Source organism: Pimephales promelas, chromosome 15 (assembly GCF_988280905.1).
Source record: "Pimephales promelas chromosome 15, fPimPro1.hap1.1, whole genome shotgun sequence".
Lineage (NCBI taxonomy): Eukaryota > Metazoa > Chordata > Actinopteri > Cypriniformes > Leuciscidae > Pimephales > Pimephales promelas.
The window spans coordinates 34,996,342-35,021,018 of record NC_142783.1 but is presented as its reverse complement, the minus strand read 5'-3'; the positions used below and the strand labels follow the sequence as shown (position 1 = coordinate 35,021,018).

The window sequence follows — 24,677 nt, the reverse complement described above, 5'->3', positions numbered from 1 at the left end:
ACTGCTATCGTGACCATTGGATTAACTGGACATTTATTATCTGAATGTTCTTGTGATGACTGGCACATTTCCAAACTCTCTGAATCCAGGTATTGAACTGCAATCTCCACCAGCTTGTGGGACAAAAATGATGAACGTTTGCACAGTGAATGTCAAAATAAACACATCTAGTCTAGGTAAAAACATTTATTTGTTTATTTTTTTGTCAAATTTTCTTGAGATTTAATCTCTTTAGAAAGTGTTTTTGTTTAAACAATTAAACAATGTTCACTCTGGTTTCCAGGGCATTGTGAAACAGCGGGCAAAAACCAAAGTTTCAACATAACAAACTATGGAGGGAAATATGAAGTAAGAATGGATAAAACAAGTGCAGACATGGAGCTGTGTTTTCTGCCAAGTGAAGTCCAAAAAACAGGTGGGTGTCATCCTAAATTTAATGATGTTTTAACACACAACTCATAAGTACAAAAGTATTTGTGTTGCCATGATTGATCATTGATATCAGTGATGATGAAGTTGCTGTTAGTAAGTGCAAAACAAATGAAGAGTTCAGATGCAAAAACCTCTAAGTGACATTTGAAATTTTCTTCTAGAATGATCATTTTTATCAAGCTCGTATATTTAAGTTCAGTAATTTCACTTAAATGGCAATGAAGATTACCTATGAATTGTCATTTAAGTGAAATCACTGAACTTAAATATACAAGCTTGATAAAAATGATCATTCTAGAAGAAAATTTCAAATGGCACTTAGAGGCTTTTGCATCTGAACTCTTCAAATACAGATCCTAACACACCTAAGACAAACTGAATGGAGCCTGTGTGTTAATTGTCTTCTAAGCACTGTAATGTGTTTGAGTTTGGAAGAGCAGATTATAGAAACTATTTTAGACTAGTTATATTTAGTGAGTTTTGTAATAATTCTCTTCCCATCAGCTGATTCATTAGCACAGATTGTGACCACACCCGTCTGCAAGCCCGTCTGCGAGCCCGTCTGCACCCTTAATGGAAGCTCACCACCCGGTAGGATTTTGGTTATCAAATGATAACTTCACACACATTTGATTAAAAAAAATGGCCTAAAACATCCAATGACATGAAATATATTTTAATATAATTGATTACATTGATGTGGCGGTTGTGGTTCATGGCCATATTGGGCACCACAGGGCATCTCTGCAAGTGGACTGCTTGGTGAATTGGGCTACACAATTTACCCTTTTCCACCAAAGCATTTGGAGAGCCGGTTCGGAGCCGGTGCCTGCGCGCGAACCAGTTCTTTGAGTTTCGGCAGCCAAAGAACCGGTTCTCGGCCAGGAAAACTGGTTCCAAAGCGGTACCAACTCTTTGCTGAACTAGAACCGTTCTTTTACCACGTCATGCTTACGTCGGGGGCTGGGCCGGGTTTAGATGTGATTTAAACATCTTTTCTGACCATAATATAGAATCGCAAAGCCAAGAGAAACATTTGCAGAAACACAATGGCATCCGCCTTGCTTGAAGTTGGCGCAAGCGTTTCTATTTTTTTTACATTTTTTTAATGAAAACATTATAAGCAAAGAAGGAAACCGTATAGAACACAATATAGAACAAATAAATGGAAAGAAAAAAACACAAGACAGGAGTACATAACTAATCAGAAAAGATTACATATTAAAAGAAAAGATAAAAAGACTTACATATTTCAATTGTTTTTAAAGCCTTCTTGGTACACGAGTTAGAGATATTCCCAAAGTTATGTTGTACTTGCAAGCGTTTCTAGCTAAGACGTATGGCGACGTTCACAGTGACGTAACGACTTTGTTCCCTGGGCGCTCTAGTCAGTGGAAAAACAAACAGGTTCTGAAAGGGTTTGCAAGTTGAACCAACTCCGAACCAACCTTGAACAAGCACCAGTCCCGAACCAGTTCTTTTTTGGTGGAAAAGGGGTAAATGACACTGGGACTAGACCAACTCCCTACCCAACTCTGTTCCCACTTTTCCAACTATTACCATAGATGTGTATGTATATAGTTACATTTCTTCTTATTTTATTTTTCCGTCTATTTTCTTTTGTCTCTCTCTTCTTCAAAAACTCAGAGCCGGATTATCCATAAGGGCACTTGGGCCACTTATCATTCACAACCACTAGGGGAGCACCACATGACAAAAGCTTTAAAAATATTTTTCGTATATATTTTTTTCATATTATTAACTAAATTATTGAAAGACCATACATAACTTGTTTATGAACACTAATTTAAAAATACTAATTATAAATGATAAATAAAATAAAGATTGCATGACCACTATCACTCCCCCCTACCCAATCTGAGTTGAGTTGGTCCACAACAAGTACGCGCTAATGTGTCTTTTTTTAACAGCTACAGAAAATTATTCTTAATCAAACATTGACAGAACTCAAATGAGTGGTTTTGCAAAAAGAAAGTTAAAGAAAGACAAGGACGCTAGACGTTTAGCTACAATTCGAAATGTTCCAGGGATCGAAAGCTTTTCTTTTTGTGAGAACATCACAGGAATTGCGATCACTAGTCTGACGAAGCCTTTCAGAGTCTATGGACGAAGCTAGAGCTAAGCTAACTGTGGAGATGGTAACAAAGAAATGGGCTTTGGGGATGTATTTGACACTAAAGAAGAAGCAGTTCTGCTAAACTAACTACATAAAAACGTTTTACCAAATTTTGTGCTACGCTTATTTGTTCCCCACTAAATAATGTTTTTTTTTTCCACTAAATATTCAGATTTTATACAATTATTGTGCACTTGTGATTTTTCTAGACTAAATTTTACTGCTGAGTTACCCACAAATCTAGTTTATAATATAATTTTTGTCATAGGTTAAGATTGTTTTTGTTTTTTTTTTATATGAAATTGTCCGAAATAGTGATTACCCGTTCAATACAGATATAGAAAATCTACTTGATTTCATTTTAATTTTTAAAAACGGCGCTGGTTTTGGATCGGTATAATTCAATACTCAAAATTTTTGGTATCGGATTGGATCGGTTCAGAAAAAAATGGTATCGGGACATCCTTAATATTTTCTGGTAGGCTATATCTAAGATACCTAGGAACTCTGTTGACATAGGCTTAGCTAACGTAAGCTGCAGCTTGAAGAATTGAGTTGAACATTAGCCAGCTAGCTAATGCTCTGGTAGAAAATTATACAAGGGCATAACATGACCTCTCTAACACTTTTTTGTTTCATTCATCTGTTGTTCTTTTATTACCTTCCTGATTGTATCTGATGACTATTCAATGCAGAAATGGTATTGCTTTTAACTCGTTCAGCTGATGTTAAATTATGTGTTGTCGGGGTCTCTTGAGGTTTTCTGAAATTCCCTTCTGTTGATCCAAAGGTATAACAGCTACATTTGACAATGATACATGCAGCGGTAAGTGGGAGTCATCATTCATTCATGACTGTACAATAATGTCTATAATGAATATGTGAACTATGATGAACATGCATTATGAAATGACAATCCAATTCATGTGTAGGTTTAAATAAACAAAAATAATATATTTGGATAAAAATCCATATCTTACTTAATACGTTGTGTTGCAGGAAAAGAAGAAAGCAAATACGTTCTTCATTTTAATGGAAGAGAATGGATGTGTGTCATCTGTGTTGATGAAAGATCAACTACTGTCACACCACTGTCACGCAACACTACTGACAATCCAACTAACAGTTTGAAACCATTTGAGACAACTAACAATCCAACTACCAGTTTCACAACATCTGAGACAACTAACAATCCGACTACCAGTTTCACAACATCTGAGACAACTACCAGTCCGACTACCAGTTTCACAACATCTGAGACAACTACCAGTCCGACTACCACTTTCACAACATCTGAGACAACCACCAATCCAACTACCAGTTTCACAACATCTGAGACAACTACCAATCCAACTACCAGTTTCACATCATCTGAGACAACTAACAGTCCAACTACCAGTTTCACAACAGCTGAGACAACTACCAATCCAACTACCACTTTCACAACATCTGAGACAACTAACAGTCCAACTACCAGTTTCACATCATCTGAGACCACTAACAGTCCAACTACCAGTTTCACAACATCTGAGACAACTACCAATCCAACTACCAGTTTCACAACATCTGAGACAACTACCAATCCAACTACCAGTTTCACAACATCTGAGACAACTAACAATCCAACTACCAGTTTCACATCATCTGAGACAACTAACAATCCAACTACTAGTTTCACATCATCTGAGACAACTACCAATCCAACTACTAGTTTCACATCATCTGAGACAACTAACAATCCAACTACCAGTTTCACAACATCTGAGACAACTACCAATCCAACTACCAGTTTCACAACATCTGAGACAACTAACAGTCCAACTACCAGTTTCACAACATCTGAGACAACTAACAATCCAACTACTAGTTTCACATCATCTGAGACAACTACCAATCCAACTACCAGTTTCACAACATCTGAGACAACTACCAATCCAACTACCAGTTTCACAACATCTGAGACAACTACCAATCCAACTACCAGTTTCACAACATCTGAGACAACTAACAATCCAACTACCAGTTTCACAACATCTGAGACAACTAACAATCCAACTACCAGTTTCACAACATCTGAGACAACTACCAATCCAACTACCAGTTTCACAACATCTGAGACAACTAACAATCCAACTACCAGTTTCACATCATCTGAGACAACTACCAATCCAACTACCACTTTCACAACATCTGAGACAACTACCAATCCAACTCCCAGTTTCACAACATCTGAGACAACTAACAGTCCAACTACCAGTTTCACATCATCTGAGACCACGAACAATCCAACAACCACTTTCACAACATCTGAGACAACTAACAGTTCAACTACCAGTTTCACAACAGCTGAGACAACCACCAATCCAACTACCAGTTTCACAACATCTGAGACAACCACCAATCCAACTACCAGTTTCACAACATCTGAGACAACTACCAATCCAACTCCCAGTTTCACAACATCTGAGAAAACTAACAGTCCAACTACAAGTTTCACAACATCTGAGACAACTACCAATCCAACTACCAGTTTCACAACATCTGAGACCACCACCAATCCAACTACCAGTTTCACAACATCTGAGACAACTAACAGTCCAACTACCAGTTTCACAACATCTGAGACAACCACCAATCCAACTACCAGTTTCACAACATCTGAGACAACTACCAATCCAACTACCAGTTTCACAACATCTGAGACGACCACCAATCCAACTACCAGTTTCACAACATCTGAGACAACTAACAGTCCAACTACCAGTTTCACAACATCTGAGACAACCACCAATCCAACTACCAGTTTCACAACATCTGAGACAACCAACAATCCAACTACCAGTTTCACAACATCTGGGACAACTACCAATCCAACTACCAGTTTCACATCATCTGAGACCACTAACAGTCCAACTACCAGTTTCACATCATCTGAGACCACTAACAGTCCAACTACCAGTTTCACAACATCTGAGACAACCAACAATCCAACTACCAGTTTCACAACATCTGAGACAACCAACAATCCAACTACCAGTTTCACAACATCTGAGACAACCAACAATCCAACTACCAGTTTCACAACATCTGAGACCACTAACAGTCCAACTACCAGTTTCACAACATCTGAGACAACTACCAATCCGACTACCAGTTTCACATCATCTGAGACCACTAACAGTCCAACTACCAGTTTCACATCATCTGAGACCACTAACAGTCCAACTACCAGTTTCACAACACCTGAGACAACCAACAATCCAATTACCAGTTTCATATCATCTGAGACAACCAACAGTCCAACTACCAGTTTCACAACATCTGAGACCACTAACAGTCCAACTACCAGTTTCACAACAGCTGAGACAACTAACAGTCCAACTACCAGTTTCACATCATCTGAGACCACTAACAGTCCAACTACCAGTTTCACAACATCTGAGACAACCAACAATCCAACTGCCAGTTTCACAACATCTGAGACAACTACCAATCCAACTACCAGTTTCACAACATCTGAGACAACCACCAATCCAACTACCAGTTTCACAACATCTGGGACAACTAACAGTCCAACTACCAGTTTCACAACATCTGAGACCACTACCAATCCAACTACCAGTTTCACAACATCTGAGACAACTAACAGTCCAACTACCAGTTTCACAACATCTGAGAAAACTAACAGTCCAACTACAAGTTTCACAACATCTGAGACAACTAACAGTTCAACTACCAGTTTCACAACAGCTGAGACAACCACCAATCCAACTACCAGTTTCACAACATCTGAGACAACCACCAATCCAACTACCAGTTTCACAACATCTGAGACAACTACCAATCCAACTCCCAGTTTCACAACATCTGAGAAAACTAACAGTCCAACTACAAGTTTCACAACATCTGAGACAACTACCAATCCAACTACCAGTTTCACAACATCTGAGACCACCACCAATCCAACTACCAGTTTCACAACATCTGAGACAACTAACAGTCCAACTACCAGTTTCACAACATCTGAGACAACCACCAATCCAACTACCAGTTTCACAACATCTGAGACAACTACCAATCCAACTACCAGTTTCACAACATCTGAGACGACCACCAATCCAACTACCAGTTTCACAACATCTGAGACAACTAACAGTCCAACTACCAGTTTCACAACATCTGAGACAACCACCAATCCAACTACCAGTTTCACAACATCTGAGACAACCAACAATCCAACTACCAGTTTCACAACATCTGGGACAACTACCAATCCAACTACCAGTTTCACATCATCTGAGACCACTAACAGTCCAACTACCAGTTTCACATCATCTGAGACCACTAACAGTCCAACTACCAGTTTCACAACATCTGAGACAACCAACAATCCAACTACCAGTTTCACAACATCTGAGACAACCAACAATCCAACTACCAGTTTCACAACATCTGAGACAACCAACAATCCAACTACCAGTTTCACAACATCTGAGACCACTAACAGTCCAACTACCAGTTTCACAACATCTGAGACAACTACCAATCCAACTACCAGTTTCACAACATCTGAGACAACCACCAATCCAACTACCAGTTTCACATCATCTGAGACCACTAACAGTCCAACTACCAGTTTCACATCATCTGAGACAACTAACAGTCCAACTACCAGTTTCACATCATCTGAGACCACTAACAGTCCAACTACCAGTTTCACATCATCTGAGACAACTAACAGTCCAACTACCAGTTTCACATCATCTGAGACCACTAACAGTCCAACTACCAGTTTCACATCATCTGAGACCACTAACAGTCCAACTACCAGTTTCACAACATCTGAGACAACCAACAATCCAATTACCAGTTTCATATCATCTGAGACAACCAACAGTCCAACTACCAGTTTCACAACATCTGAGACCACTAACAGTCCAACTACCAGTTTCACAACAGCTGAGACAACTAACAGTCCAACTACCAGTTTCACATCATCTGAGACCACTAACAGTCCAACTACCAGTTTCACAACATCTGAGACAACCAACAATCCAACTGCCAGTTTCACAACATCTGAGACAACTACCAATCCAACTACCAGTTTCACAACATCTGAGACAACCACCAATCCAACTACCAGTTTCACAACATCTGGGACAACTAACAGTCCAACTACCAGTTTCACATCATCTGAGACCACTAACAGTCCAACTACCAGTTTCACAACATCTGAGACAACCAACAATCCAACTACCAGTTTCACAACATCTGAGACAACTACCAATCCAACTACCAGTTTCACAACATCTGAGACAACCACCAATCCAACTACCAGTTTCACAACATCTGGGACAACTACCAATCCGACTACCAGTTTCACAATATCTGAGACAACCACCAATCCAACTACCAGTTTCACAACATCTGAGACAACCACCAGTCCAACTACCAGTTTCACAACATCTGAGACAACCAACAATCCAACTACCAGTTTCACATCATCTGAGACCACTAACAGTCCAACTACCAGTTTCACAACATCTGAGACAACCAACAATCCAACTACCAGTTTCACAACATCTGAGACAACTACCAATCCAACTACCAGTTTCACAACATCTGAGACAACCACCAATCCAACTACCAGTTTCACAACATCTGAGACAACTACCAATCTGACTACCAGTTTCACAATATATGAGACAACCACCAATCCAACTACCAGTTTCACAACATCTGAGACAACTACCAATCCAACTACCAGTTTCACAACATCTGAGACAACCACCAATCCAACTACCAGTTTCACAACATCTGAGACAACTACCAATCCAACTACCAGTTTGACAACATCTGAGACAACTACCAGTCCGACTACCACTTTCACAACATCTGAGACAACCAACAATCCAACTACCAGTTTCACAACATCTGAGACAACCAACAATCCAACTACCAGTTTCACAACATCTGAGACAACCAACAATCCAACTACCAGTTTCACAACATCTGAGACCACTAACAGTCCAACTACCAGTTTCACAACATCTGAGACAACTACCAATCCAACTACCAGTTTCACAATATCTGAGACAACCACCAATCCAACTACCAGTTTCACAACATCTGAGACAACCACCAGTCCAACTACCAGTTTCACAACATCTGAGACAACCAACAATCCAACTACCAGTTTCACATCATCTGAGACCACTAACAGTCCAACTACCAGTTTCACAACATCTGAGACAACCAACAATCCAACTACCAGTTTCACAACATCTGAGACAACTACCAATCCAACTACCAGTTTCACAACATCTGAGACAACCACCAATCCAACTACCAGTTTCACAACATCTGAGACAACTACCAATCTGACTACCAGTTTCACAATATATGAGACAACCACCAATCCAACTACCAGTTTCACAACATCTGAGACAACTACCAATCCAACTACCAGTTTCACAACATCTGAGACAACCACCAATCCAACTACCAGTTTCACAACATCTGAGACAACTACCAATCCAACTACCAGTTTGACAACATCTGAGACAACTACCAGTCCGACTACCACTTTCACAACATCTGAGACAACCACCAATCCAACTACCAGTTTCACAACATCTGAGACAACTACCAATCCAACTACCAGTATCACAACATCTGAGACAACTAACAGTCCAACTACCAGTTTCAAAACATCTGAGACAACTAACAATCCAACAACCAGTTTTACATCATCTGAGACAACCAACAATCCAACTACCAGTTTCACATCATCTGAGACCACAAACAATCCAACAACCAGTTTCACAACATCTGAGACAACTAACAATCCAACAACCAGTTTCACAACATCTGAGACAACTAACAATCCAACAACCAGTTTCACAACATCTGAGACAACTACCAATCCAACTACCAGTTTCACATCATCTGAGACAACCACCGATCCAACTACCAGGTTTACAACATCTGAGACCACCAACAATCCAACTACCAGTTTCACATCATCTGAGACCACTAACAATCCAACTACCAGTTTCACATCATCTGAGACAACTAACAAACAAACAACCAGTTTTACATCATCTGAGACAACCAACAATCCAACTACCAGTTTCACATCATCTGAGACCACTAACAGTCCAACTACCAGTTTCACAACATCTGAGACAACTACCAATCCAACTACCAGTTTCACAACATCTGAGACAACTAACAGTCCAACTACCAGTTTCACATCATCTGAGACAACTAACAATCCAACAACCAGTTTCACACCATCTGAGACAACTACCAATCCAACTACCAGTTTCACAACATCTGAGACAACTAACAATCCAACAACCAGTTTCACAACATCTGAGACAACTAACAATCCAACTACCAGTTTCACAACATCTGAGACAACTACCAATCCAACTACCAGTTTCACAACATCTGAGACAACTACCAGTCCAACTACCAGTTTCACATCATCTGAGACCACTAACAATCCAACTACCAGTTTCACATCATCTGAGACAACTAACAATCCAACAACCAGATTCACATCATCTGAGACAACTAACAATCCAACAACCAGTTTCACAACATCTGAGACAACTAACAATCCAACTACCAGTTTCACAACATCTGAGACAACTAACAATCCAACTACCAGTTTCACAACATCTGAGACAACTAACAATCCAACAACCAGTTTCACACCATCTGAGACAACTACCAATCCAACTACCAGTTTCACAACATCTGAGACAACTAACAATCCAACAACCAGATTCACATCATCTGAGACAACTAACAATCCAACAACCAGTTTCACACCATCTGAGACAACTACCAATCCAACTACCAGTTTCACAACATCTGAGACAACTAATAATCCAACAACCAGATTCACATCATCTGAGACAACTAACAATCCAACAACCAGTTTCACACCATCTGAGACAACTACCAATCCAACTACCAGTTTCACAACATCTGAGACAACTAACAATCCAACAACCAGTTTCACAACATCTGAGACAACTAACAATCCAACAACCAGTTTCACAACATCTGAGACAACTACCAATCCAACTACCAGGTTTACAACATCTGAGACCACCAACAATCCAACTACCAGTTTCACATCATCTGAGACCACTAACAATCCAACTACCAGTTTCACATCATCTGAGACAACTAACAAACAAACAACCAGTTTTACATCATCTGAGACAACCAACAATCCAACTACCAGTTTCACATCATCTGAGACCACTAACAGTCCAACTACCAGTTTCACAACATCTGAGACAACTACCAATCCAACTACCAGTTTCACAACATCTGAGACAACTAACAGTCCAACTACCAGTTTCACATCATCTGAGACAACTAACAATCCAACAACCAGTTTCACACCATCTGAGACAACTACCAATCCAACTACCAGTTTCACAACATCTGAGACAACCACCAGTCCAACTACCAGTTTCACATCATCTGAGACCACTAACAATCCAACTACCAGTTTCACATCATCTGAGACAACTACCAATCCAACAACCAGTTTCACAACATCTGAGACAACTAACAATCCAACTACCAGTTTCACAACATCTGAGACAACTAACAATCCAACTACCAGATTCACATCATCTGAGACAACTAACAATCCAACAACCAGTTTCACAACATCTGAGACAACTAACAATCCAACTACCAGTTTCACAACATCTGAGACCACTAACAATCCAACAACCAGATTCACATCATCTGAGACAACTAACAATCCAACAACCAGTTTCACAACATCTGAGACAACTAACAATCCAACTACCAGTTTCACAACATCTGAGACAACTAACAATCCAACAACCAGATTCACATCATCTGAGACAACTAACAATCCAACAACCAGTTTCACAACATCTGAGACAACTAACAATCCAACAACCAGATTCACATCATCTGAGACAACTAACAATCCAACAACCAGTTTCACAACATCTGAGACAACTAACAATCCAACTACCAGTTTCACAACATCTGAGACAACTAACAATCCAACAACCATTTTCACAACATCTGAGACAACTAACAATCCAACAACCAGTTTCACACCATCTGAGACAACTACCAATCCAACTACCAGTTTCACAACATCTGAGACAACTAACAATCCAACAACCAGATTCACATCATCTGAGACAACTAACAATCCAACAACCAGTTTCACACCATCTGAGACAACTACCAATCCAACTACCAGTTTCACAACATCTGAGACAACTAACAATCCAACAACCAGATTCACATCATCTGAGACAACTAACAATCCAACTACCAGTTTCACACCATCTGAGACAACTACCAATCCAACTACCAGTTTCACAACATCTGAGACAACTAACAATCCAACAACCAGATTCACATCATCTGAGACAACTAACAATCCAACTACCAGTTTCACAACATCTGAGACAACTAACAATCCAACAACCAGATTCACATCATCTGAGACAACTAACAATCCAACAACCAGTTTCACACCATCTGAGACAACTACCAATCCAACTACCAGTTTCACAACATCTGAGACAACTAACAATCCAACAACCAGATTCACACCATCTGAGACAACTACCAATCCAACTACCAGTTTCACAACATCTGAGACAACTAACAATCCAACTACCAGTTTCACAACATCTGAGACAACTAACAATCCAACAACCAGTTTCACACCATCTGAGACAACTAACAATCCAACAACCAGATTCACATCATCTGAGACAACTAACAATCCAACTACCAGTTTCACAACATCTGAGACAACTAACAATCCAACAACCAGATTCACATCATCTGAGACAACTAACAATCCAACAACCAGTTTCACACCATCTGAGACAACTACCAATCCAACTACCAGTTTCACAACATCTGAGACAACTAACAATCCAACAACCAGATTCACACCATCTGAGACAACTACCAATCCAACTACCAGTTTCACAACATCTGAGACAACTAACAATCCAACTACCAGTTTCACAACATCTGAGACAACTAACAATCCAACAACCAGATTCACATCATCTGAGACAACTAACAATCCAACTACCAGTTTCACAACATCTGAGACAACTAACAATCCAACAACCAGATTCACATCATCTGAGACAACTAACAATCCAACTACCAGTTTCACAACATCTGAGACAACTAACAATCCAACAACCAGTTTCACAACATCTGAGACAACTAACAATCCAACAACCAGATTCACATCATCTGAGACAACTAACAATCCAACTACCAGTTTCACAACATCTGAGACAACTAACAATCCAACAACCAGATTCACATCATCTGAGACAACTAACAATCCAACAACCAGTTTCACACCATCTGAGACAACTACCAATCCAACTACCAGTTTCACAACATCTGAGACAACTAACAATCCAACAACCAGATTCACACCATCTGAGACAACTACCAATCCAACTACCAGTTTCACAACATCTGAGACAACTAACAATCCAACTACCAGTTTCACAACATCTGAGACAACTAACAATCCAACAACCAGATTCACATCATCTGAGACAACTAACAATCCAACAACCAGATTCACATCATCTGAGACAACTAACAATCCAACTACCAGTTTCACAACATCTGAGACAACTAACAATCCAACAACCAGATTCACATCATCTGAGACAACTAACAATCCAACAACCAGTTTCACACCATCTGAGACAACTACCAATCCAACTACCAGTTTCACAACATCTGAGACAACTAACAATCCAACAACCAGATTCACACCATCTGAGACAACTACCAATCCAACTACCAGTTTCACATCATCTGAGACAACTAACAATCCAACAACCAGTTTCACACCATCTGAGACAACTACCAATCCAACTACCAGTTTCACAAATTCTGAGACAACTAACAATCCAACTACCAGTTTCACAACATCTGAGACAACTAACAATCCAACAACCAGATTCACATCATCTGAGACAACTAACAATCCAACAACCAGTTTCACATCATCTAAGACAACTAACAGTTCAACTACAGATTATCTAAAAGACAATAATGGATTTATTAATCCTTCAAAAGCATCGTAAGTGTGTTGTTACCATGTCTTTCAAGAATTAAAACTGTTATAACAGAATACAGAGATATTTTTTTTTCAATTTTGCAGAGAAGCCTTGGAGAATCTCGAGTCTAAGATGGAAGAGATGGAAAACAACAATATAAGCAAAGCACAGATTGTCATAGGGGATGTTATTGGTCTTCTTCACATACAAGACGAGAACACAGAAACCAGAGACACATGTTACTCTTCAGATCCGAACAGGATAAACGTAAGACTTGAGAAACAATAAAACATGGTATTATTTCTTATTTATTATGCTTTTTTTTCCCACAGGTCACTGATTGCCAAAGTGACCTGAACACAGACATTCCCTGGTATGTAAGGATTCCCAGTGAAGCCTCTAATAAATCACGACTGGAAAACCACGGACGTGCGCTACTTGTAGTTCTACGGTTCAAAAACATGGGAAAGGTACTCACAATAAAAACATTTAAAAATTCCATGTTTGAACATTTTAAGTAAAGTTTATGGGATAGTTCACCCAATCAATTTCATATATTTTCACATTTACACTAATCATTTTTCCATAATGACACAAATCTTATGACCTGGCTGGGTATTACTATATTATGTCATAACCCCCACTGTTATGATGCTTCTTTGGTGTTTTTTGTCCTCTTTGAGATTATGAATTGTTGTTTGAAAAGATTTGAAAAATCCACTTTTGTGTTCCAGTGAAAAGTAACAGCATAAGAGACATTAATGAGTTAAAACTATTCTTTTAGCAAATGCTTTATCTATTGTATTCAAACATGTTTATATTTGAATTTCTCTATTTCTTATTTAGGATGAAACTAAAAATTACACAGTTTTGAACAATGAGGTTTATGGAATAACGATGAGGGCCAAAATCTCCAACCTTGCCAACAAAATAGAAATGTTCTTTACACAGAAAGAACTGGTAATGAAGGTTTTGTTGTGAAAATTATTTTATTATAATAATCAGACACTGTGAAAGCACAATAAAAATGTTCTTACAGGTCGGCGAGGCGTCTTGCAGTTCTTGGGATGGCAAAGGTACATTTATGTATGGCTGTATTGATCAGGTCCTATCAACAAACCTAAAATATTTGATACATTTCATTCCTCTCTCTCTTTTCTTTGAAGGAAATCTAAGATGGACGACGTTCGGCTGTGCGACCAAAAAAATAGACAAAAACACTATACAGTGCTCATGTTCACATCTAACGTTCTTTGCAGTGCTGATGGTGAGAAGCTTAACGGAGATTCATTTAAAGACTCCATGAAATCAATATCAGTGTCTTTTAGTCAAAGCATTCTCATGAGTTGCCCTAGGCGTCATTTAGTGACAATTTCGTCTAAATCCAACGCACATGGCACCTTTTAGGGTCAATATAACACACACAGAGCTTTGTTCAGTTATGGTAGGTTTAGTTCTGGGGTAGGTTTAGGCTTACACCACTAGGAGGCGCGTTCTGGCCCATGTATATATGCGTCTCATTGACGCTAAAGGGTGTCATGTGCGTTGGATGTAGACAAAATGTCAAAAGCGTCAGTATATGACGCCTTAGGATGAGAACGGGCTCCTTTTAGTCCACGTCTATATGCTAGTGAACTTGCACAATAAAATAATTCAATAAAGAAACATAATAGATAAATGCATTTCAAATTTAAAGATCTGATTCTTGCTTACAAGCAACAATAGGTTTTTAAAAAAATTGTCCAGTTGATCTGTGCGTTTCTGTTGTTTTCTCTCTCAGTATCATCCAGATGTAAATCCAAACACTACCAGTTTCACATCATCTGAGACAACTAACAATCCAACAACCAGTTTCACAACATCTGGGGCAACTAACAATCCAACAACCGGTTTCACAACATCTGAGACAACTAACAATCCAACAACCAGATTCACAACATCTGAGACAACTAACAATCAAATTACCAGTTTCACAACATCTGAGACAACTAACAATCCAACTACCAGTTTCACAACATCTGAGACAACTAACAATCCAACAACCAGTATCACATCATCTGAGACAACTAACAATCCAACTACCAGTTTCACAACATCTGAGACAACTAACAATCCAACAACCGGTTTCACAACATCTGAGACAACTAACAATCCAACAACCAGATTCACAACATCTGAGACAACTAACAATCAAATTACCAGTTTCACAACATCTGAGACAACTAACAATCCAACTACCAGTTTCACAACATCTGAGACAACTAACAATCCAACTACCAGTTTCACAACATCTGAGACATCTAACAATCCAACAACCAGTTTCACAACATCTGAGACAACTAACAATCCAACAACCAGTATCACATCATCTGAGACAACTAACAATCCAACAACCAGTTTCACAACATCTGAGACAACTAACAATCAAATTACCAGTTTCACAACATCTGAGACAACTAACAATCCAACTACCAGTTTCACAACATCTGAGACAACTAACAATCAAATTACCAGTTTCACAACATCTGAGACAACTAACAATCCAACAACCAGTTTCACAACATCTGAGACAACTAACAATCCAACAACCAGTTTCACAACATCTGAGACAACTAACAATCCAACAACCAGTTTCACAACATCTGGGGCAACTAACAATCCAACAACCAGTTTCACAACATCTGAGACAACTAACAATCCAACAACCAGTTTCACAACATCTGAGACAACTAACAATCCAACTACCAGTTTCACAACATCTGAGACAACTAACAATCCAACAACCAGTATCACATCATCTGAGACAACTAACAATCCAACTACCAGTTTCACAACATCTGAGACAACTAACAATCCAACAACCGGTTTCACAACATCTGAGACAACTAACAATCCAACAACCAGATTCACAACATCTGAGACAACTAACAATCAAATTACCAGTTTCACAACATCTGAGACAACTAACAAACCAACTACCAGTTTCACAACATCTGAGACAACTAACAATCCAACAACCAGTTTCACAACATCTGAGACAACTAACAATCCAACTACCAGTTTCACAACATCTGAGACAACTAACAATCCAACAACCAGTTTCACAACATCTGAGACAACTAACAATCAAATTACCAGTTTCACAACATCTGAGACAACTAACAATCCAACTACCAGTTTCACAACATCTGAGACAACTAACAATCAAATTACCAGTTTCACAACATCTGAGACAACTAACAATCCAACTACCAGTTTCACAACATCTGAGACATCTAACAATCCAACAACCAGTTTCACAACATCTGAGACAACTAACAATCCAACAACCAGTTTCACAACATCTGGGGCAACTAACAATCCAACAACCAGTTTCACAACATCTGAGACAACTAACAATCCAACTACCAGTTTCACAACATCTGAGACAACTAACAATCCAACAACCAGTATCACATCATCTGAGACAACTAACAATCCAACTACCAGTTTCACAACATCTGAGACAACTAACAATCCAACAACCGGTTTCACAACATCTGAGACAACTAACAATCCAACAACCAGATTCACAACATCTGAGACAACTAACAATCAAATTACCAGTTTCACAACATCTGAGACAACTAACAATCCAACTACCAGTTTCACAACATCTGAGACAACTAACAATCCAACTACCAGTTTCACAACATCTGAGACATCTAACAATCCAACTACCAGTTTCACAACATCTGAGACATCTAACAATCCAACAACCAGTTTCACAACATCTGAGACAACTAACAATCCAACAACCAGTATCACATCATCTGAGACAACTAACAATCCAACAACCAGTTTCACAACATCTGAGACAACTAACAATCAAATTACCAGTTTCACAACATCTGAGACAACTAACAATCCAACTACCAGTTTCACAACATCTGAGACAACTAACAATCAAATTACCAGTTTCACAACATCTGAGACAACTAACAATCCAACTACCAGTTTCACAACATCTGAGACATCTAACAATCCAACAACCAGTTTCACAACATCTGAGACATCTAACAATCCAACAACCAGTTTCACAACATCTGAGACAACTAACAATCCAACAACCAGTTTCACAACATCTGAGACAACTAACAATCAAATTACCAGTTTCACAACATCTGAGACAACTAACAATCCAACTACCAGTTTCACAACATCTGAGACAACTAACAATCCAACTACCAGTTTCACAACATCTGAGACATCTAACAATCCAACTACCAGTTTCACAACATCTGAGACATCTAACAATCCAACAACCAGTTTCACAACATCTGAGACAACTAACAATCCAACAACCAGTATCACATCATCTGAGACAACTAACAATCCAAAAACCAGTTTCACAACATCTGAGACAACTAACAATCCAACTACCAGTTTCACAACATCTGAGACAACTAACAATCCAACAACCAGTTTCACAACATCTGAGACAACTAACAATCCAACTACCGGTTTCACATCATCTGAGACAACTAACGATCCAACAACTAGTATCACACAATCTGAGACAACTAACAATCCAACAACCAGTTTCACAACACCTGGGACAACTAACAATCCAACTACCAGTTTCACATCATCTGAGACAACTAACAATCCAACTACCAGTTTCACAACATCTGAGACAACTAACAATCCAACAACCAGTTTCATATCATCTGAGACGACTAACGATCCAACTACCAGTTTCACAACATCTGAGTCAACTAACAATCCAACTACCAGTTTCACATCATCTGAGACAACTAACAATCCAACAACTAGTATCACACAATCTGAGACAACTAACAATCCAACAACCAGTTTCACAACGCCTAGGACAACTAACAATCCAACTACCAGTTTCATATCATCTGAGACAACTAACAATCCAACTACCAGCTTTACAACATCTGAGACAACTAACAATCCAACAACCAGTTTCACATCATCTGAGACAACCACCAATCCAACTACCAGTTTCACAACATCTGAGACAACTAACAATCCAACTACCAGTTTCACATCATCTGACACAACTAACAATCCAACTACCAGTTTCACAACATCTGAGACAACTAACAATCCAACAACCATTTTCACATCATCTGAGACAACTAACAATCCAACTACCAGTTTCACATCATCTGAGACAACTAACAATCGAATAACCATTTTCACATCATCTGAGACAACTAACAATCCAACTACCAGTATCACACAGTCTGAGACAACTAACAATCCAACAACCAGTTTCACATCATCTGAGACAACTAAAAATCCAACAACCAGTTTCACATCATCTGACACAACTAACAATCCAACAACCAGTTTCACATCATCTGAGACAACTAACAATCCAACAACCAGTTTCACAACATCTGAGACAACTAACAATCCAACTACCAGTTTAACAACATCTGAGACAACTAACAATCCAACAACCAGTTTCACAACATCTGAGACAACTAACAATCCAACTACCGGTTTCACAACATCTGAGACAACTAACAATCCAACAACCAGTTTCACAACATCTGAGACAACTAACAATCCAACTACCAGTTTCACAACATCTGAGACAACTAACAATCCAACTACCGGTTTCACAACATCTGAGACAACTAACAATCCAACTACCAGTTTCACAACATCTGAGACAACTAACAATCCAACTACCGGTTTCACATCATCTGAGACAACTAACGATCCAACAACTAGTATCAAACAATCTGAGACAACTAACAATCCAACAACCAGTTTCACAACACCTGGGACAACTAACAATCCAACAACCAGTTTCACATCATCTGAGACAACTAACAATCCAACAACCAGTTTCACAACATCTGAGACAACTAACAATCCAACAACCAGTTTCACATCATCTGAGACAACTAACAATCCAACAACCACTTTCACAACATCTGAGACAACTAACAATCCAACTACCAGTTTCACATCATCTGAGACAACTAACAATCCAACTACCAGTTTCACAACATCTGAGACAACTAACAATCCAACAACCAGTTTCATATCATCTGAGACAACCAACAATCCAACAAACAGTTTCATATCATCTGAGACAACTATCAATCAAATTACCAGTTTCACAACATCTGAGTCAACTAACAATCCAACAACTAGTATCACACAATCTGAGACAACTAACAATCCAACAACCAGTTTCATATCATCTGAGACAACTAACAATCAAATTACCAGTTTCACAACATCTGAGACAACCACCAATCCAACTACCAGTTTCACAACATCTGAGACAACTAACAATCCAATTACCAGTTTCACAACATCTGAGACAACTAACAATCCAACAACCAGTTTCACAACATCTGAGACAACTAACAATCCAACTACCAGTTTCACAACATCTGAGACAACTAACAATCCAACTACCAGTTTCACAACATCTGAGACAACTAACAATCCAACTACCAGTTTCACAACATCTGAGACAACTAACAATCCAACAACCAGTTTCACAACATCTGAGACAACTAACAATCCAACTACCAGTTTCACAACATCTGAGACAACTAACAATCCAACTACCAGTTTCACAACATCTGAGACAACTAACAATCCAACAACCAGTTTCACATCATCTGAGACAACTAACAATCCAACAACCAGTTTCACAACATCTGAGACAACTAACAATCCAACTACCAGTTTCACAACATCTGAGACAACTAACAATCCAACTACCGGTTTCACATCATCTGAGAAAACTAACGATCCAACAACTAGTATCACAAAATCTGAGACAACTAACAATCCAACAACCAGTTTCACAACACCTGGGACAACTAACAATCCAACAACCAGTTTCACAACATCTGAGACAACTAACAATCCAACTACCAGTTTCACATCATCTGAGACAACTAACAATCCAACAACCAGTTTCACAACATCTGAGACAACTAACAATCCAACAACCAGTTTCACAACATCTGAGACAACTAACAATCCAACTACCAGTTTCACATCATCTGAGACAACTAACAATCCAACTACCAGTTTCACAACATCTGAGACAACTAACAATCCAACAACCAGTTTCATATCATTTGAGACAACCAACAATCCAACAACCAGTTTCATATCATCTGAGACAACTAACAATCAAATTACCAGTTTCACAACATCTGAGACAACTAACAATCCAACTACCAGTTTCACAACATCTGAGTCAACTAACAATCCAACTACCAGTTTCACATCATCTGAGACAACTAACAATCCAACAACTAGTATCACACAATCTGAGACAACTAACAATCCAACAACCAGTTTCACAACGCCTGGGACAACTAACAATCCAACTACCAGTTTCATATCATCTGAGACAACTAACAATCCAACTACCAGTTTCACAACATCTGAGACAACTAACAATCCAACTACCAGTTTCATATCATCTGAGACAACTAACAATCCAACTACCAGTTTCACAACATCTGAGACAACTAACAATCCAACTACCAGTTTCATATCATCTGAGACAACTAACAATCCAACTACCAGCTTTACAACATCTGAGACAACTAACAATCCAACTACCAGTTTCACAACATCTGAGACAACTAACAATCCAACTACCAGTTTCACATCATCTGACACAACTAACAATCCAACTACCAGTTTCACAACATCTGAGACAACCACCAATCCAACTACCAGTTTCACAACATCTGAGACAACTAACAATCCAACTACCAGTTTCACATCATCTGACACAACTAACAATCCAACTACCAGTTTCACAACATCTGAGACAACTAACAATCCAACTACCAGTATCACACAGTCTGAGACAACTAACAATCCAACAACCATTTTCACATCATCTGAGACAACTAACAATCCAACTACCAGTATCACACAGTCTGAGACAACTAACAATCCAACTACCAGTTTCACATCATCTGAGACAACTAACAATCCAACTACCAGTTTCACATCATCTGACACAACTAACAATCCAACTACCAGTTTCACAACATCTGAGACAACTAACAATCCAACTACCAGTATCACACAGTCTGAGACAACTAACAATCCAACAACCATTTTCACATCATCTGAGACAACTAACAATCCAACTACAAGTATCACACAGTCTGAGACAACTAACAATCCAACAACCAGTTTCACATCATCTGAGACAACTAACAATCCAACTACAAGTATCACACAGTCTGAGACAACTAACAATCCAACAACCATTTTCACATCATCTGAGACAACTAACAATCCAACTACCAGTATCACACAGTCTGAGACAACTAACAATCCAACAACCAGTTTCATATCATCTGAGACAACTAACAATCGAATAACCATTTTCACATCATCTAAGACAACTAACAATCCAATAACCATTTTCACATCATCTGAGACAACTAACAATCCAACTACCAGTATCACACAGTCTGAGACAACTAACAATCCAACAACCAGTTTCACATCATCTGAGACAACTAACAATCCAACTACCAGTATCACAAAGTCTGAGACAACTAACAATCCAACAACCAGTTTCACATCATCTGACACAACTAACAATCCAACAACCAGTTTCACAACATCTGAGACAACTAACAATCCAACAACCAGTATCACACCATCTGGGACAACTAACAATCCAACTACCAGTTTCACAACATCTGAGACAACTAACAATCCAACAACCAGTATCACACCATCTGGGACAACTAACAATCCAACTACCAGTTTCACAACATCTGAGACAACTAACAATCCAACAACCATTTTCACATCATCTGAGACAACTAACAATCCAACTACCAGTATCACACAGTCTGAGACAACTAACAATCCAACAACCAGTTTCACATCATCTGACAAAACTAACAATCCAACAACCAGTTTCACAACATCTGAGACAACTAACAATCCAACAACCAGTATCACACCATCTGGGACAACTAGCAATCCAACTACCAGTTTCAAAACATCTGAGACAACTAACAATCCAACAACCAGTTTCACATCATCTGAGACAACTAACAATCCAACTACCAGTTTTACAACATCTGAGACAACTAACAAACAAACAACCAGTTTCACATCATCTGAGGCATCTAACAATTTAGCTAACAGTTTCACATCATCTGAGAAAACTAATAAGCCAACAACCAGTATCACACCATCTGAGACAACTAGCAATCCAACTACCAGTTTCACACAATCTGAGATAACTAACAATCCAACAACCAGTTTCTCAACATCTGAGACAACTAACAATCCAACAACCAGTTTCACAACATCTGAGATAACTAACAATCCGACTACCAGTTTCACAACATCTGAGACAACCAACAATCCAACTACCAGTTTCAAAACATCTGAGACAACTAACAATCCAACTACCAGTTTCACAACATCTGAGACAACTAACAATCCAACTACCAGTTACACAACATCTGAGACAACTAACAATCCAACAACCAGTTTCACAACATCTGAGACAACTAACAATCCGACTACCAGATTCACATCATCTGAGACAACTAACAATCCAATAACCAGTTTCACAACATCTGAGACAACTAACAATCCGACTACCAGTTTCACAACATCTGAGACAACTAACAAACAAACAACCAGTTTCACAACATCTGAGACAACTAACAATCCAACAACCAGTTTCACAACATCTGAGACAACTAACAATTCAACAACCAGTTTCACAACATCTGAGACAACTAACAATCCAACTACCAGTTTCACATCATCTGAGACAACTAACAATCCAACAACCAGTTTCACAACATCTGAGACAACTAACAATTCAACTACCAGTTTTACAACATCTGAGACAACTAACAATCCAACTACCAGTTTCACATCATCTGAGACAAATAACAATCCAACAACCAGTATCACACAATCTGAGACAACTATCAATCCAACTACCAGTTTCACAACATCTGAGACAACTAACAATCCAACAACCAGATTCACAACATCTAAGTTAACTAACAATCCAACTTCTAGTTTCACAACATCTGAGACGTCTAACAAACAAACAACCAGTTTCACAACATCTGAGACATCTAACAAACAAACAACCAGTTTCACATCATCTGAGACAACTAACAATCCGACTACCAGTTTCACAACATCTGAAACAACTAACAAACAAACAACCAGTTTCACAACATCTGAGACAACTAACAATCCGACTACCAGTTTCACAACATCTGAGACAACGAACAATCCAACAACCAGATTCACATCATCTGAGGCATCTAACAACACAACTACCAGTTTAAAACCATCTGAGGCAATTAACAATTTAGCTAACAGTTTCACATCATCTGAGAAAACTAATAAGCCAACAAGCAGTTTCACAACATCTGAAACAACTAACAAACAAACAACCAGAACCACACAATCTGAGACAACGAACAATCCAACAACCAGTTTCACAACATCTGAGACAACTAACAATCCAACTACCAGTTTCACATCATCTGAGACAACTAACAATCCAACAACCAGATTCACATCATCTGAGACAACTAACAATCCAACAACCAGTTTCACAACATCTGAGACAACTAACAATCCAACTACCAGTTTCACATCATCTGAGACAACTAACAATCCAACAACCAGATTCACATCATCTGAGACAACTAACAATCCAACAACCAGTTTCACATCATCTGAGACAACTAACAATCCAACAACCAGATTCACATCATCTGAGACAACTAACAATCCAACAACCAGTTTCACAACATCTGAGACAACTAACAATCCAACAACCAGTTTCACATCATCTGAGACAACTAACAATCCAACAACCAGTTTCACATCATCTGAGACAACTATCAATCCAACTACCAGTTTCACAACATCTGAGACAACTAACAATCCAACAACCA

The 24,677-nt window shown here is 38.7% G+C and overlaps 1 protein-coding gene across 1 annotated transcript; it reads left to right on the top strand.

Moving 5' to 3' along the window:
• The first annotated feature begins 354 nt into the window (after positions 1-354).
• Positions 355-23,762, top strand: LOC148973606 (uncharacterized). The gene is made up of 18 exons (XM_089119968.1): positions 355-415; positions 937-1,023; positions 3,569-3,662; positions 3,813-6,044; positions 6,513-7,282; positions 7,367-8,930; positions 9,243-13,466; positions 13,707-13,724; positions 13,806-13,968; positions 14,034-14,171; positions 14,548-14,661; positions 14,741-14,777; positions 14,868-14,968; positions 16,232-16,809; positions 16,936-17,901; positions 19,042-22,376; positions 22,464-23,663; positions 23,743-23,762. The coding sequence occupies exons 1-18, from the start codon at positions 355-357 to the stop codon at positions 23,760-23,762; spliced, it is 15,702 nt and encodes a 5,233-aa protein (XP_088976094.1).
• Positions 23,763-24,677: the final 915 nt, after the last annotated feature.

Bases quoted from the DNA above. Each gene is read 5' to 3' on its own strand.
- LOC148973606 (XM_089119968.1), top strand. From the start codon at position 355: ATGGATAAAACAAGTGCAGACATGGAGCTGTGTTTTCTGCCAAGTGAA. The intron at 14,969-16,231 runs GTGAGAAGCTTA...ACAACATCTGAG, and splicing joins CGTTCTTTGCAGTGCTGATG to ACAACTAACAATCCAACAAC. The intron at 17,902-19,041 runs ATCTGAGACAAC...ATCATCTGACAC, and splicing joins CCAACTACCAGTTTCACAAC to AACTAACAATCCAACAACCA.